The sequence below is a fragment of the Neovison vison genome, chromosome 13 (assembly GCF_020171115.1).
Source record: "Neovison vison isolate M4711 chromosome 13, ASM_NN_V1, whole genome shotgun sequence".
Taxonomy (NCBI): domain Eukaryota; kingdom Metazoa; phylum Chordata; class Mammalia; order Carnivora; family Mustelidae; genus Neogale; species Neogale vison.
The window spans coordinates 105806486-105822325 of NC_058103.1; the positions used below are offsets into that span (position 1 = coordinate 105806486).

The window sequence follows — 15840 nt, forward strand, 5'->3', positions numbered from 1 at the left end:
GGACCAGCATTCAGAGATACGTATTTTCTAACATGCCCCAGGTGATTCCAAAGTGCAGCCAAGGTTGAGAACCCAGAGGACAGGAAGTACTATACTGTTTATTTCGGAGAATGAAGTTTTGTCACAGAAGCTGGAAAAACTGTGAGTACTATTAAAATCTCCAAAGTCTCTCAGACCAGAGAGCATGTTTCCTTACTAAAAATGGTCTCTCCCTGGCATTAAAAACTGCCCCTGCGTTCCTTGCTCATAACGGCCCTCTAGAAACCAGGAGAGGAGCATCTGAAGCTGTCTGCAGTCAGCAGGGACTTGACAAGAGAGAGTCCAAGTCATCCTTGAGTTGTTCTTTACCTACTGGGTAGGAATCCCCAAATCCTGGCTTTCTGAGGAAAGGACCTCTTGGAAGCAAAGTGAGCTTATCATACGGATGGGCAGGGGAGCAGAGGAGTGGGCAGGGGACAAGCATGCAAAGTGTAGCCCAAAGAGAGAATGCAAGTCTCAACTGGCCTCCCACCACTTTATACCCAGAGGTGTAAGCATGTTCTGGCGGGTACTGAGGTCACCTGGCGCTCAAGAGAGCACCTGGGACACAGTGTCACTATTCGTATGTTGTCTGCTTCTGAGAACAAGATACTGGGATAGCCTGAATGTTCTCAAAGGGTTTCTAAGAAAGGTCGTCCATATCAGGCTTGGCAGCAGTTACTGATTTGTAAAGGACTTCTCTCTCCCTACCTCATGTCTTCTTGGAGTTTCAGCCTGGATTGGAATTTGGGATGGGGCAAAAAGGGAAAGAAGTGATAGAAACACTGCTTTAGCAGTAGACTTGGCAGTTATTCCCCCTTCTACCCCAAATGCTAAGAGTTTAACCACACACCATGCAGAGAGCACCAAGGGGCTGGTGGTATAGGTAGGGCAACACATTCACAGGCAAGAGAAGCAGAAAAGGGAGTGGACTCACTCCTCCCCAATAGTGTGATTTCCTCTCCTCCCAAAACTCTTCCTCACAGGTAGAGACTATCTTGCCTGACTTATCAGAGTCTCTCTGATTCCAGAATCATTTAAGTGAGAACATAATTGGTCCTAAAACTCTTGCTCCAGGACTATACATGCAGAGTTCTTAGCCAAGAACCAGGCATCAAATGCTGTTCAGTATGGTCCGTGATTTCAGATAAGCAGATTTTTCTCCATATCCCACAGGGAGCAAGAAGCTCGAGGGACCCAAGAGGCTCATGACTACTATCCGTTTTAGCTCTTATACCACGATTCTTTTAGTTCACTAGGTCTTTTGCCCCATGTGGACTAGAAAAATGTGATGATCTTCCCAGAAATCACAGCTAAAGAAGGGCAGAAGCAGCCTTAAGGTACCATGCAAAAAAATAAAACAGTCAAAGGAAGAAAGCTGAGGACACAAGCACGAGAAATCCAGTCTGAGATGAGCAGCACATAGAAAGGAAAAGATAGAAGACTTTTCAACCTAGGACACAAGAGCCCCCATGAAAGATGAACGTACTTAGCTTCCTCGACTACCTCCACCTCAGCGTGAGCTGTGATTGGTGCATTGGAGTGGGCTCCCGTGGGGTCATCAACATTCAGCTCTCCGTTGGTTGAGCTAACCACCTGAAACAGAAAGATGGAGTGTGATGGACGCCATGGCAATAGGAGCCTCCTGCCAGCACCAGAGAGGGTCCCTAGGGAAGATCTAGTCTCTAACTTAGGTACTAACCAGGCAGTGTCTGGAATGCTTATCTTCCTGAGCTGAGGGGCCAAATGTCCTCATTTAGGTCAGGTTCTCAGGACCGTATCATGTAAGAACACAAAATGCAATGACGTAATCAAGTAACAGTAGCTTCCACACTGAATGCATACTCTGTGTCGGCACTCTGCTACACTGTGTGTGTAAATTTAATCTTCACAAAAAGCCTGTGAAAGAGGTCATGTTAACTTGCTTTAATTCTACTACTCTCAGTTTCTTATGCTAGAATTATAAATAGACTCAGGGATGATGTTGAAAAAAATTTCTAAAAAGGAAATCAATAGTGGGCATCAGAAACTATAAGCAATCACACTTTCCTTCAGGAATTTCTTCACGGCTTTGACCACTGGTTTGAAGTTACTCAAACAACAAGAGTGCCACATCCTCTCTGCTGAGAGGGCAGACGGTAAGGAAACACTTTCCTTTGGAAGACCAGTGTTATTTCAACAACCTTTATTTCAGGTTCACGGTCATCCCATTTCTCACTGATGGTCCCCGAATTGTAACTGAAGGCTCTCACTCCTGTCATCTGGTTAATGTGGACCCGATCAGGCTTCTCTTGCTTGTGCAGCTGCTTCTGTCACTTGGTTTCATTTCCAGCACATGATTCCTGTTATGTGGGTGCTGGGAAGTGGGAAAAGGGACCCCGCTGGACAAACCACTCTGCTGTTAAAGACCTTGGCTGAAACATGGGAGAGAACCACAAAATAGGATAAATGGTTCAGATATCACATACCCTTGGGTAAGTAACTTCATCTACTTGAGACGGTTTCTTATAGGCTGATGTGAGAATTACACAAGCAAATGCACCAGATGGCAGTTTGGGAGGATACCTGGCACCCGACATGGTAGCAGAGCACACACAGAAACTAAGATATAGGCTCCAGGGTTAGTCAGCCCTGGGTGAGAACCCTAGCTCCACCACTTACTTGCTGTGGGTCCTTGGGCAAGATCTGCAATCTTTCTGTGCCCGAGCTTCCTAAGTTCAATGAGGAAACAATGCAGCTTACCCCTAACAGGGTTACTGTGCAGACAATATACATCAAGTCTTCAGCCCCATGCCATGGTACATCGTAATGGCTCAGTAAGTGTTCATACTACTGTTACTCTCCCTCCATAAGTGTTTATTCTTATCTCCCTCTTGATCTGGGGTCCTCACCAGCAGCTTATTTGAAAAAAATTCAAGAATAGTCATAAAAAGGAAGGCAGGAGGAAATGTGTTGAGAAAGGGCTCTTTGGGGTACTTACATAAAGAATAAAGGGCACACAAGGTAAACACTACTTAGCAGCAGTCTCTACTTACCATTATTTCTAAACCAGAAATATTTATTGTTCTTATAATACATGCTTAAAATAATTGAAACAATGCTATATGGTTAGTCAAAGAAAACTACAACATTCAATTTGGACTTACCTAAGGGATCTGATCAAATTTACCATCTCTCATTAATGGAACCACTCAACCTTATTTATCTCCTGACATGACATAATAAATATTATATAACATTATCTATGTAATAGTCTTCCAAAAAAAAAGTTTTATCTGAATCTAAGTATGATGGACAAAAAAAAAACAAAAACAAAACTAGACAAACCCAAAATATGGGACTTTCTATAGGACAGCAAGCCTGGACTCTTCAAAAAAGACTTCTCTGAAAATTTTAACACAGGGCTAAGTGTTACGGACTAAAAGAAATTAAGCAAAGAAGAGACTGAAAGAAACTAATGGGGCATAAGAACTAAATGCCAACGCATACCTCGATTAGGTCCTGTAATCTATAAAATTAATCTGGGGCACAACTGGAAATGTGATAAGGACTGAAGATTAGATATTACGGAATTATTATTCAATTTCTTAGATACAATGATGGTATTAGTTACATGAGAGAATATCTTTGTTCTTAGGACATGTGGACTAAAGTATTGTGAGATAGGGACGCCTGGGTGGCTCAGTTGGTTGAGCAGCTGCCTTCGGCTCAGGTCATGATCCCAGCGTCCTGGGATCGAGTCCCACATCGGGCTCCTTGCTCGGCAGGGAGCTTGCTTCTCCCTCTGCCTCTGCCTGCCATTCTGTCTGCCTGTGCTCTCTCTCTCCCCCCACTCTGATAAATAAATAAAATCTTTAAAAAAAAAAAAAAAGTATTGTGAGATAAAATGCAATGATGTTTACAGACTACTTTCAGATACTTTAGCACACACCGCTCCCATACACCACCACCACAGAAAGAAGGACGTGGCAAAATCTTAATAATCATTCATCTACGTTAAGGATACACATGGGTTCATTTGACCATCACTACCACCACCACCATTAACTACTACATAAATTTGAAAATTTCAAGATAAGAACATAAGGCAATAAGCAGCAAAACCGAAATATGAGTGAAGATTTACAGATTAGAGAAGCATAGCTCCTCGTGTGAATGCTGTCCCGTTAACTTCCTTAGCCTACACTTATTTCCTGGGGCACATTCTGGCTGCATGCTGGACAGCATGCTTGTAAATTCATTCTGCCAGCACAGGGGCTAGAGGAGAAAACACTGTAAGTTTCTCAGTGAACAACTCAGGAACTAGACAAGATGTTAAAGAAAATGTTTTGGCTTCTACTGAGACAAAGCAGGAGTCAGCAAGAGTCACCACTGCCAGCTGCTTTATGACTTTGGGTCACGGCTCCTGTCCACAGTGTTTCACAGATTGAAGGCTCTCTAATTCCTCTTTGCTACGAATTGCCACTTGGCCCATAAGCAATGTCCTTGGGCAATCTAAGGAAGTGCAGGTATTTCCATTTTACAGACTGGAAAACCTGTCTGTATCAATTAAGTGTCTGGTCTCAAATCAGTCAGGCACAAATGGGAACCTGATCATCTGGTGTCCAACTTTTAACCTAACTATGCTTAAAATATCCTACTAATCTAGGTCTTTAGAGCAACCACGTCAGAGGCTGGAGGGACAGTCTGGCAAACCACTGAACTGCTTGCCTAGATGGGCAGTAGGTGACGAGAGAGCTGGACTCCAGGCCTCACTCCAGCCTCCTCTGTGAGCCCTGATTTCTAGTTTTAGAAGACCAGGCTGACAGCTCTGGTCCTATCTACCTCTTAAATACTACGGCAGTTAAATACAAGGATGCTGAGGAAAATTATAAAAAACAAAACACAAAACAAAACAAAAAAACCCAACCCCCCCAAAAACAATTAAAAAACCCCAAAACACCCTTCTGAATGTAATGAATTATCAGTATTTTTTAAAAATATTTTATTTATTTATTTGAGATAGAGCACAAATAGGCTGAAGGGCAGAGGGAGAAGCAAACTCTCTGCTAAGCAGGGAGCCTGATGTGGGACGAGCCAAAGGCAGCTGCCCAACTGGGCCACCCAGGTGCCCGAATTTTTAGTATTTTAAGCAGTATCATTTTTATACCCTTTTTGCTGAATTTTTAGTATAATTTCATAGAAAAATAAGCTCATTTGTATACCTGGAATGTTCAAAGTTTTTTTGTTGTAGTCACTATTAAAATTAATCCAACATTCCTCTGGCTATATCGCAAATATCTTAAAGGACTAAATGAATGAGATTAAGGTAAAGTGCTATTTTAAACTTTAGTCCTTAATATAAGTAACATCTCTTTTAATAAGTTAATATTTTAAGTAAAAAATCTGAGTTACTAAACCCCATTTTTCAAAACATGACCATGAAGAAAAATAAGAGTTATATACCAAAGGAAGCAATACTTTAGTGGACAGTCAACATTTCAATCCTCCTTCTCACAACTAACATATGTGGTAGTTCTGTACTTTAGCTTCCCTGTCTGTAAAATGGGCATATTACTGACCTCAACAAGAATTGTAATTAAAAATTATAAAGATCTGAGCAAAGTAAATATTAGCTAATAGTTGAATGTCATTCTTGGGGTGCCTGGGTGGCTCAGTGGGTTAAAGCCTTTGCCTTCGGCTTAGGTCATGATCCTGGGATCAAGCCCTGCATTGGACTCTCTGCTCATCAGGGACCCTGCTTCCTCCTCTCTCTCTGCCTGCTTGTGATCTCCATCTGTCAAATAAATAAATATAATCTTAAAAAAAATAGTTGAATGTCATTCTTAAGTCTCATGTCTTTGCCTTGTCCTGAAACTTTCTAGGTATTTCCTATATATTTTAATTTAAATAACTTCGGGGTCATCTTTTTGAAAGAGAAAAATGTACTGCCTTCTTGAATTTAGATCTTCCACATGGGGATGACTTGTGGAAACAGTGGCAGAATGGGAACCATGGGGGTGGGTCAGGGGGCCTGCCTATTAAACAGGTTAGAATGGGAGTGTCCACGTGCCTTACTAAAGCAAACTCTTCTCATCTTGGTGCTCTGTATTTCCTACCATGTGCTCTGCTGGTCATTCAGGTAGGCTAAGCACGGTCTGACCACCTTATCTTTGGGAAATGAGACGACTTGAAAATATGTGGCATCTGTTGTGTTAGGAAAGTATGGCTGATTTGGTTTGCAAAAAGCATAGCCTTTATGAGTATACACAAACTGTGGCTACAATGAGAGAGGCAGATATCCTGAGGAGCACCAGAGCTTAATTAATCTTAGGGAAACGGTACACGTGCCTATCCCCTACCCAAGTGTCAAGGAAGCTTGCAGAACTAAGTTTATAGGGAGTAGAGGGAGGCTGCATTTTCCAAAAGTGCTGCCAGAGACTCTAATCAACTCCAGTTTTAAAGACGACCCCTCACAATGGACAATTAGGAAGCACTATCCAAATGAGCACCTCTGTGTTCCAGGAACACAAATCTAGTAAACTGTCCAGATGTGGTTGATTATGGAGGTATTTTCCTTTTAAAATATTTAATCTTGCAGTTGGCTCCATAGCTCAGGGGTTAGAGCACTGGTCTTGTAAAATATTTAATCTTTACATTGTTCCCTAATGAAAAAGCATGTTTACTGTAAAAAATTAGAATATTAAAAAAGACTATATAAAAAGTGCAAGTTTCCAGAGATGACATCACATGGACAGGACTAGTGGGAAATTCATTATATTTTCCTTGAGAACAAGGTTGTGCAAAGCATTTACATAACAAGACAAGTAGTAAATACTTTAGGCTTTGTGAACTATACAGTCTGTGGTAACTACTCAACTCTGAGCATGAAAGCAGACATCCATGATATATAAACAAATGAGTATGCTTATGTTCTAATAAAACTTCATAAAAACAGGCAGAAGGTAGGATTTGGCCCACTGGTTGTATTGGTCCTCCCATACTCTACATTGTTTCTTTTTTTTCTTCTGTATACACTAACATATGTATATGTTAACCCCCATATATATATGTATATACTTATATATAATATGTTAATAATGTACAATATAAATAATATATTGTATATTGATATATTATATACGTATTTATATATTATATACAAATACATAATATATATAAATGTTTTTATATATATTTACATCTATGTGTGAAAATAAAAATAGGGCCAAATTTCATATATTGTTTTACAACTTGGTTTTTGTTTTTTTTTTAAAAAGATTTTTATTTGACAAAGGGAGTCACAGCGAGAGAGGGAACACAGGCAGGGGGAGTGGGAGAGAAGCAGGCTTCCTGCTCAGCAGGAAGCCTGACACAGGGCAGGGCTCGGTCCCAGGAACCTGGGATCATGACCTGAGCAGGAGGCAGACCCTAAACAACTCAGCCACCCAGGTGCTCCTACAACTTGCTTTTTCCACAAAATATCTTAGGCCTTTCCCACAGGACCTAGAGATCTCCATCCACTGTAAGCAAGTATTATGTTTGTTTTGTTAATGCCAAATTTTGTTTTATTTTTTAGTATATGGTCAACTAATAAAAAGTTAGTTGCATCAGATTTTCTGGTAACAAGTGGCAACATACATTCTAGAACTGCAACATGCATAACAGTAGCTACTAGCCACATGTGGCTGCTAAGTCCTAAAAATGTAGCTAGTTCAAACTGAGATGTTTTTTTAAGAGTAAAATACACACTAGATTTCAAACACTCCATTTAAAAAAAAAAAGCAAAATATCTCATAAATTTTTTCAAGATTTTATTTCTAAGTAGTTTCTACACCTAACATGGGCCTGGAACTTACAACCCTGAGATCAAGAGTGGCACACTCCATTGACTGTGCCAGCCAGGCACCCCTCTCATAACTATTTTTAATACTGACTACGTGCTGAAGTATTTTAAACTGGATTAAATATATTATTAAAGTTAGTTTCACTGTTTATTTTTACCTTTATTTTTTTTAAAGATTTTATTTATTTGATAGAGAGAGATCACAAGTGGGCAGAGAGGCAAGCAGAGAGTGAGAGGAGGAAGCAGGCTCCCTGCTGACCAGAGAGCCCAATGTGGAACTCGATCCCAGGACCCTGAGATCACGACCCGAGCTGAAGGCAGAGGCCCAACCCACTGAGCCACCCAGGTGCCCCTATTTTTACCTTTTTAACGAGATTACTAGAAAATTTAAAATCACATATGACTCATTTCCTTTGGCAGCATTGTTCTAAAATATGTGTCTTCAGTATCTGTACATTTCTGAGGAATATTTATCTGAAACTGGATTCACTGAATCAAAAAGTGTAGATATTTAAAATTTTATTTTATTCACTTATTTTTTATTTAAAAAGATTTTATTTATTTATTTGACAGACAGATATCACAAGTAGGCAGAGAGGCAGGCAGAGAGAAAGTAGGAAGCAGGCTCCCTGCTGAGCAGAGAGCCGATGCGGGGCTCTATCCCAGGACCCTGGGATCATGACTTGAGCCGAAGGCAGAGTCTTTCACCCACTGAGCCACCCAGGCACCCCGATATTTAAGATTTTAAAAGAGAGTTCCAAATAATCCTCTAAAATAGTTGTAATTCCGATTTCAACAATACTAGATGGATGAGCTATTAAACTTATAGATTTCTGCAAATGTGATAGATGAAAATTGTTATGTATGTATATGTACATAAATTATTTCTGCAAGAATTTGGGGGAAGGGGGTACCTGAGTGGCTCAGTCCATTAAGCTTCTGCCTTTGAGTCAGGTCAAGATCTTGGGGTCCTGGGATCGAGCCCTGCATCATTCTCTCCCTCTGCTTCAACCCACCCCACTAGTGTGCACACTCTCTCTCTCAAATAAATGAAAAAAATCTTTAAAAAAATTATTTCTACAAGGATCATTAGGAAAACAGCAGTCTTTTCCCCAACCCCCTATTTCCTCTCCTTTAAAACAGATTCTTTTGTTTTTTACCTCCATTATCTCTGAATAACATGCATGTTGATCCTTCATTTTTAGGCATTATATTCACATTTTCACCCTTCTAGTCTTCCATTATAGTTATACTGTAATTCTGGCAAGATCAATTCTTAGTTTTACATTAACTATTTATAGCTGTGCCATGGAGTATATACTATGCTTCTTTCCTTTCCTGTATAATTTCTTATAATTTCTTATTTTCCCTACAGTTAATCATTTTTTTGTTTTCTACAATCTCATTTTTTAAATCTTATCTTTTAAAATGTTTAATTAAAGTAGAGTTGACATATATTAGTCTCAGGTATACAACATAATGATTTAACAATGATATACGTTATAAAATGCTCAGGATAATAAGTGTAGTTACCTTTTGTCACCAAAGTTATTACATTAAAAAAATTTTTTTCCAAGTAATCTCTATGTCCAATGTGCGGCTCAAACTCACAACCCTGACATTGAGAGTTGCATCCTCCACTGAGCTAGCCAAGTACCCCCAAAGTCATTACATCATTAATTATATTCCCTGTGCTATACTTTTTATCCCTGTGACTTGTTTCTTTCTTTTTTTGAAGAAAGAAAGTGAGCAGGGTTCTGGGGGTGTGGAGGGAAAGAGAGCACCTTAAACAGACTCCACATACAGCACAGAGCCCGATGTGGGGCTTGATTTCAGGACCCGAGATCATGACCTGAGCCCAAACCAAGAGTCAGACGCTTAACCAACTGAGACCGCCAGGTGCCCCAATTTATTTATTTTCCAATGGGAAGTTTGTACCTCTTAATCCTCTTCACCTCTTTTGTTTACCCTCTGACAACTACTAATTTGTTCTCATATATAAGTCAGTTTCTTGTTCATTTGTTTTTTTGATTCCATAGATAAACAGAATCATATGGCATTTTTTTTCTCAGCTTGACTTACTGCACTTACCACAAAAGCCTCTGGTCTACCCATGTTGTCACAAATGGAGACACTTCATTTTTTTTTTTTTTTTAAAGATTTTATTTATTTATTTGACAGAGAGAGATCACAAGTAGGCAGAGAGGCAGGCAGAGAGAGAGAGGAGGAAGCAGGCTCCCTGCTGAGCAGAGAGCCCGATGCGGGACTCGATCCCAGGACCCTGAGATCATGACCTGAGCCGAAGGCAGCGGCTTAACCCACTGAGCCACCCAGGCGCCCGAGACACTTCATTTTTAAAGCCAAGTAATATTGCACGTGCGTGTGCACACACACAGAACGTCTTCTTATTCTGTTCATTTATCAATGGACACTTAAGTTGCTTCCCTATCTTGGCTACTATAAATAATGTTTCAGTAAACAGAGGGGTGCATATATCTTTTTGAATTAGTGTTTTCATTTTCTTTGGATAAATATTCAGAAGTGGAATTACTGGGCCACATGGTAGTTCTATTGTTTATTTTTTCAAAAATGTTTTCTATCATTTTTTAAAGATTTTATTTATTTATTTGACAGACAGAAATCACAAGTAGACAGAGAGGCAGGCAGAGACAGAGAGGGAAGCAGGCTCCCTGCTGAGCAGAGAGCCCGATGGGGGACTCGATCCCAGGACTCTGAGATCATGACCTGAGCCGAAGGCAGCGGCTTAACCCACTGAGACACCCAGGTGCCCTGTTTTCTATCATTTTAACCTCTCTTTTCTACTTTATGGGAGACTTCCTTACAACTTTATCTTCCAAACTCTTTTGAGTTTTAATTTTTCTTATATTTTTAATTTCCAGGAGCACGTGCTCTTTCCTTTTTTCTTGGTTTGCTCTTAGAATGTTCCTTTTTAAAATAGCATCCTGGGGCACCTGACTCAGGTTATGATCCCATGGTCATAAGATCAAGCCCCGTGAAAGGCTCTGCACTGGGCATGGAGCCTGCTTGAGAGTCTCTATCTCAGGGTGTCTGGGTGGCTCAGTTACGCACTGAGCTCCATGCTCAGCAGGGATTCTGCCTGAGATTCTCTCTCTCTCCTCCCCTCCCTCACCCATCCTCAGTCTCTCTATATATAAAAAAGTAAAAACAAACAACAAAAAAAAATAAGTGGGAGACTGCAAGAAGTACAGGGGTGGGACTTTAAAGTATAGATCACACATTCATTTACTATCCCTTTGCTTCAATATAGCTCCCCATCCCCAAATGTGACTCACACCCCCTAATTTATAGACCCCTTATTTTGCCCTTAGCGAAGATTAAATCTTTGCTTTTGTTGGGAAGGGGGAGAGCATCTAGGGACCTCTGGCTTCTTAGGAAACAGACTTTTAACTACTCTTCTTTATTTTAGCACATGGCCCTACACACTGACTTCTCCTTACAGAAGGCAAATTTCTGAGTCTTTAGGGGATTACCCAGTGAAAACAGGCCTTCTTGGCTCAGGATTCAGTTTTCTTGGGACTGCTGAGTCATTGAGTAATTGCCCAGCATCTAACATTTTGTTGCTGTTGCTTCTTCTGTTTTCTCCAACCTTGTATAGATTCATGCCTTTCAAAAAAATCCCTTTATCATTCTTTTAGTGCTGTTTCAGGAGTAGGTGAGAGCAGATCTGTGTGTTCAATCCATCATTTTTACCTAGATGTTCCTATGAGGGTTTTTTTTTTTTTTAACAGAACCACAGCTGTCTCCTGCCTTCCTATAAATAACACAATCTTCTGTGAGTCACTCCATGTAAAAAACATATTCTAGACAATCAAGCCTATTAAGATGCATTTCTACATGCAAAAGGTTTGTCTATCCCTTTATTTGATTTGGTGGCTCTGGGTTTACTTGTATGCCCCAACTGGTGGTGTCACTTAACAGTCTGAGAGACACATTTGGATTAAGATTATTAAAACAGGGGCGCCTGGGTGGCTCAGTGGATTAAGCCGCTGCCTTCGGCTCAGGTCATGATCTCGGGGTCCTGGGATCGAGTCCCGCATCGGGCTCTCTGCTCAGCAGGGAGCCTGCTTCCTCCTCTCTCTCTCTCTGCCTACTTGTGATCTCTCTCTGTCAAATAAATAAATAAAATCTTTAAAAAAAAAAAAAAGATTATTAAAACAGTGACATGGAAGAAAAGTAAAGAGACACAGATGTTCTTAAGTACCAGATACAACGAAGCTTCAAAACCGTCCAAATGAAATCAGAAATAATTCACTGAGACCACACTTATTCCAGAGGAATAAAGCCCAAAAAGGAAAGAGCCCAACTTCTTGGTAACCCACTCAGAAATGGGTAACTTGGACCAATTAACAATCTCACCTTAAGTGCTAATAAGGCACAAACGACCATGGAATGAGCTACATATGCAGTTCTTTATCCAAAATCTACTTATTTTGCACATCTCAAGTCTTCAAAATTCACATACTTGACACTAACATACCTCTACCTTGACATTATTTTTATCGTTTATCATGAGTAGATCAAGGTAATAGGATTAGTTTACCCAGAAATCATACAGATGTTTTTTAGTCAATGACAACAACCAACAATCATCTCAACAAGTGGTTCTTACATGTCCACTTAGGCAGAAATCAGCACATAGATATTCCGTTAACTATAGAAGCAGCTCAACCTTGTAGCAAGTTTCATTTCTAAAGGAACCAAAGTTTCAGAAGCAAGTCAACATTCCACCAGCCAAGCTGAGAAGGCCAGGAAAGGGCAATAAAGGCAGTAAGTACCTGCACTGATCCCCCATGGCGGTCTGCAGCCAAGTGAGACGTCAGGTACGAGGTATTGGTCTGCCGGCTGGGCTGGATTTCCCACTCTCCTCGGCGCTCTGACGATGCAGTCTGCTCAGGCATTAGGAAGCATGAGAGCAAGATATGGAAGGAAAGGTGAAGCAACAGCAAGCAATAACAAAATCAAGTACATTAGTGTCCCTGAGGGTTTTGTTTTTGTTTTGGATTTTAAACTAACAACGGCTGCAAAGCACTTAGGAAAAAGTTAGCTTGGCTACATTCATTTCAGTCTAATGAGCCAATACATGACAGTCTACAGCACACCATCCTCACCCAGACACAGAAAAACAATAATCACCAAAAGGCAGGGCAGGGTTGGGGAGGGTGCGGGACACCACCACCAAAAGCTGGAATCAATTTTAGCTTTCATTATTAGTAAAATTCAGTAGCCACTAAGCAGACCGAATTCAGAATGTTAATATTGTTGGACAAAGCAACAATCATACTTACAAATCATTTCACTGATTAAAGATCTACCTAAATGGACAGTAGTCGATACAGAAAATTCCTACCATTAGGAATCAAGATAATATGGCTGTTCCTTAAATAGGGAGCCCACCACTCTCAACATAAACCTCTGCAAGACTTTCGACTAAGATAAAATGAGGAGTGGCGGTGGCTGGAATATGCTTTCTTATCTAGGAGAATGAAAAAAGTGTATCTTCAAAACAGGCTCATGGGTCAAGAAATATGAAAAGTTGGGGGGTGGTGAGGCTACAATGTTTTCCTGATTCCCCTAGCTATTGGCCTCTAGTCCGGAATTAGAAATAGTTTTAGATATGACTACTATGAATTGCTTTCTTCTAGAAAGCAAAAGGCAGATCTTTCCCCAGCAAAAGGAGAGCTTCCAATCCAAAACCTTTTTGGGTTCTGCTTTCAGTTCTGCTGTCATTCAGGCTCTCTTCATTCCTTCTTTACCTGTTTTTTAGATCTCATACTATTCTGATCTTGCTCATTTGTGATTTTTGTTCTGAAGAATCTGTTTAGGTGCCTCTTCCCCTGTACCAGATGGCTGAGGAGGTGTTAACATCATGATGCTCAGCTGTAACAGTCCTAAGGCTCTACAAAATGAAAAATGAGGAGTTGGAGAGGCAGCAGTGAGGGATTAGTAAATCAAATTTTAATTGCTGCTGATATAAACAACAGCAGGGGTTGGGATGTGATATTGCTGCTCTGCATGAAAACCAGCAAGGATGCAATAAATCTTAGAGATGTTCACAACTACCAATGTTGTACTTTATAAAAAAAGGAAAGGAAAGAAGTAGTTGTCTGAGGCTCATATTCAATCTCCCTCTTCTGCATCTTATGGATAAGAGCTGTTTAAAGCTCATCTGTAAGTCACCAAAAGGGCTTTTTCCATCAAAAAAGCAAAGCAAAGCAAAATAAAACCTGAGCCTCATGTATCAGCTTACAACCTCATCTTTATTAACAAAATATGAAGCCACATGGGTAACAGCAGTGTAAAGAATCCTGGCCATGTTTTCTGATATTCCTCAGGTAATGAGTATATTCTGTACAGAGGCAGCTGTATTAACTCACTTGCTATATTCTCTAACAAAAGAGGGGCTTGGTTTTCTAAGTCACGTCTGAGTTCACCAGTCACATTTGAGAATCAAAGCTACCCAAAAAAAACCCCACCCCTCTGATTATTTTGTCAACAGAAGTTCAGATGTTTCATTTTCCAACATAAGGCTATAGTTTATAACATAACCACAACTTTCATAAACTTATTGACAGTATCCATATCCTCAGAGCACCTAATCTCCTATCATTTTACTACTAGAGATTTGATAATAAATCTAGTTTATTGTTTTATTTTTCTAAGCAATCTCTACACCCAACACGGGGTTCGAACTCACAACCCCAAGATCAAGAGTTGCATACTCTACCAACTAACTAACTAGCCAGGTGCCAAGAGAATAAATCTGTTCTAATATTATAAATAATACCTGTAACTATTATCCATTAGTGATAGCTTCTTCAGTTCCTCTAGGACTTTACTTTTTGTAATATTTAAGTAGGATATTTAAGCTCCTAAACAACTATGAAGAACTGTCAGTTTTCAAAACATTTAAATGTTCAAGCAATATCCAGATATTTATATGCCATTTGGGGTTGTTTTGAGTTCTAAGATACATATTCAGTGTAATTACTTCTTGCATGAATGCTCTCTGTTGTGAACTTATTTTTAAGGCAAATAAAGCTGAAAATGGAAAGAAATGTACATAAAACACCCATATGCTTTTTAAACAACAAAATCTGGACAGCGGATCAACTATTATTTCCATTTTTACTGAAACACACATCAAAAGTCTGGTCTGATGCCACTGTCTGATTCATAGGACTGTGTACCTATTTATATTCATTCTAGTTAAAGACAAAATTATTTGGAGGAATTAACATCTTTGTGTAGCTTGTGAAAATACCAAGACATTTCCCAAAAGCCTAAAAGCCACACTCCATTTCCATTACCAAAGCAGTGTGTTATTTAAAAAGAGAAAAACAATGGCGAACGAAGAACACAGTGCACCATTCTACTGCACTTCAACGCCTTCTATATCCACTGGAAGCTACAAAACCAAGATACGGATATGAACCTGGGGTTGGTGGTTTATCACACTGGGAATTACTCTTCATTCTAATATTAAATTCTATGGCTATTCTCTTCTAGAATTTAAGGGCTAGGAATGGTGTATGGAAGCTGATCTGGTAAAAACGGTCATTGGCCAGTTTTAGAAAGTAACTGAGTGCCCAGGAACTAGATGAAATGGAGGAATGTTGACAACTACAGTATGCTGCTAGTGTACCTGTAAGGTTTTCTAGGCAAGGCTGTGTACACAGAGTTATGATTGGGCATAATCAGCACAGGATATAGTCATACTAAGCAAACCAGTAGAGGAGATGGGCATGTAAACTCTTTACTCTTCAAAGACCACTCATGCACACAAGTCTATCTAACAGGTGATCAGGAGCTTCCATGGACAGAAGAGTCACTCAACAAGGTCAATCTCTCTGCATTACTTGAAAGGCAAAAGGTCCACATGGAGTGTGAAAATCCCCAAAGGCAGGAGCAGGAATCTCAAGCAGTGGGAATTCCTTGGGGGAACGCTTTAAAATCTT

At 40.0% G+C, this 15840-nt stretch overlaps 1 protein-coding gene across 7 annotated transcripts in view; it reads right to left on the minus strand.

The window, feature by feature from the left end:
• Positions 1-15840, minus strand: part of CSNK1G1 (casein kinase 1 gamma 1) — a 198099-nt gene that overhangs the window by 11787 nt on the left and 170472 nt on the right. For 4 of the 7 annotated variants that reach the window (XM_044231307.1, XM_044231304.1, XM_044231305.1 and 1 more), the window contains exons 11-12: positions 12661-12771; positions 1508-1614 (exon numbers count right to left, since the gene is read on the minus strand). In XM_044231307.1, coding sequence (XP_044087242.1) covers positions 1508-1614; positions 12661-12771 — 218 coding nt within the window. Of the gene's footprint in view, positions 1-1507; positions 1615-12660; positions 12772-13064; positions 13782-15840 lie in introns of those variants that run through there. The other 3 variants (XM_044231309.1, XM_044231308.1, XM_044231310.1) reach the window with 2 other exon arrangements.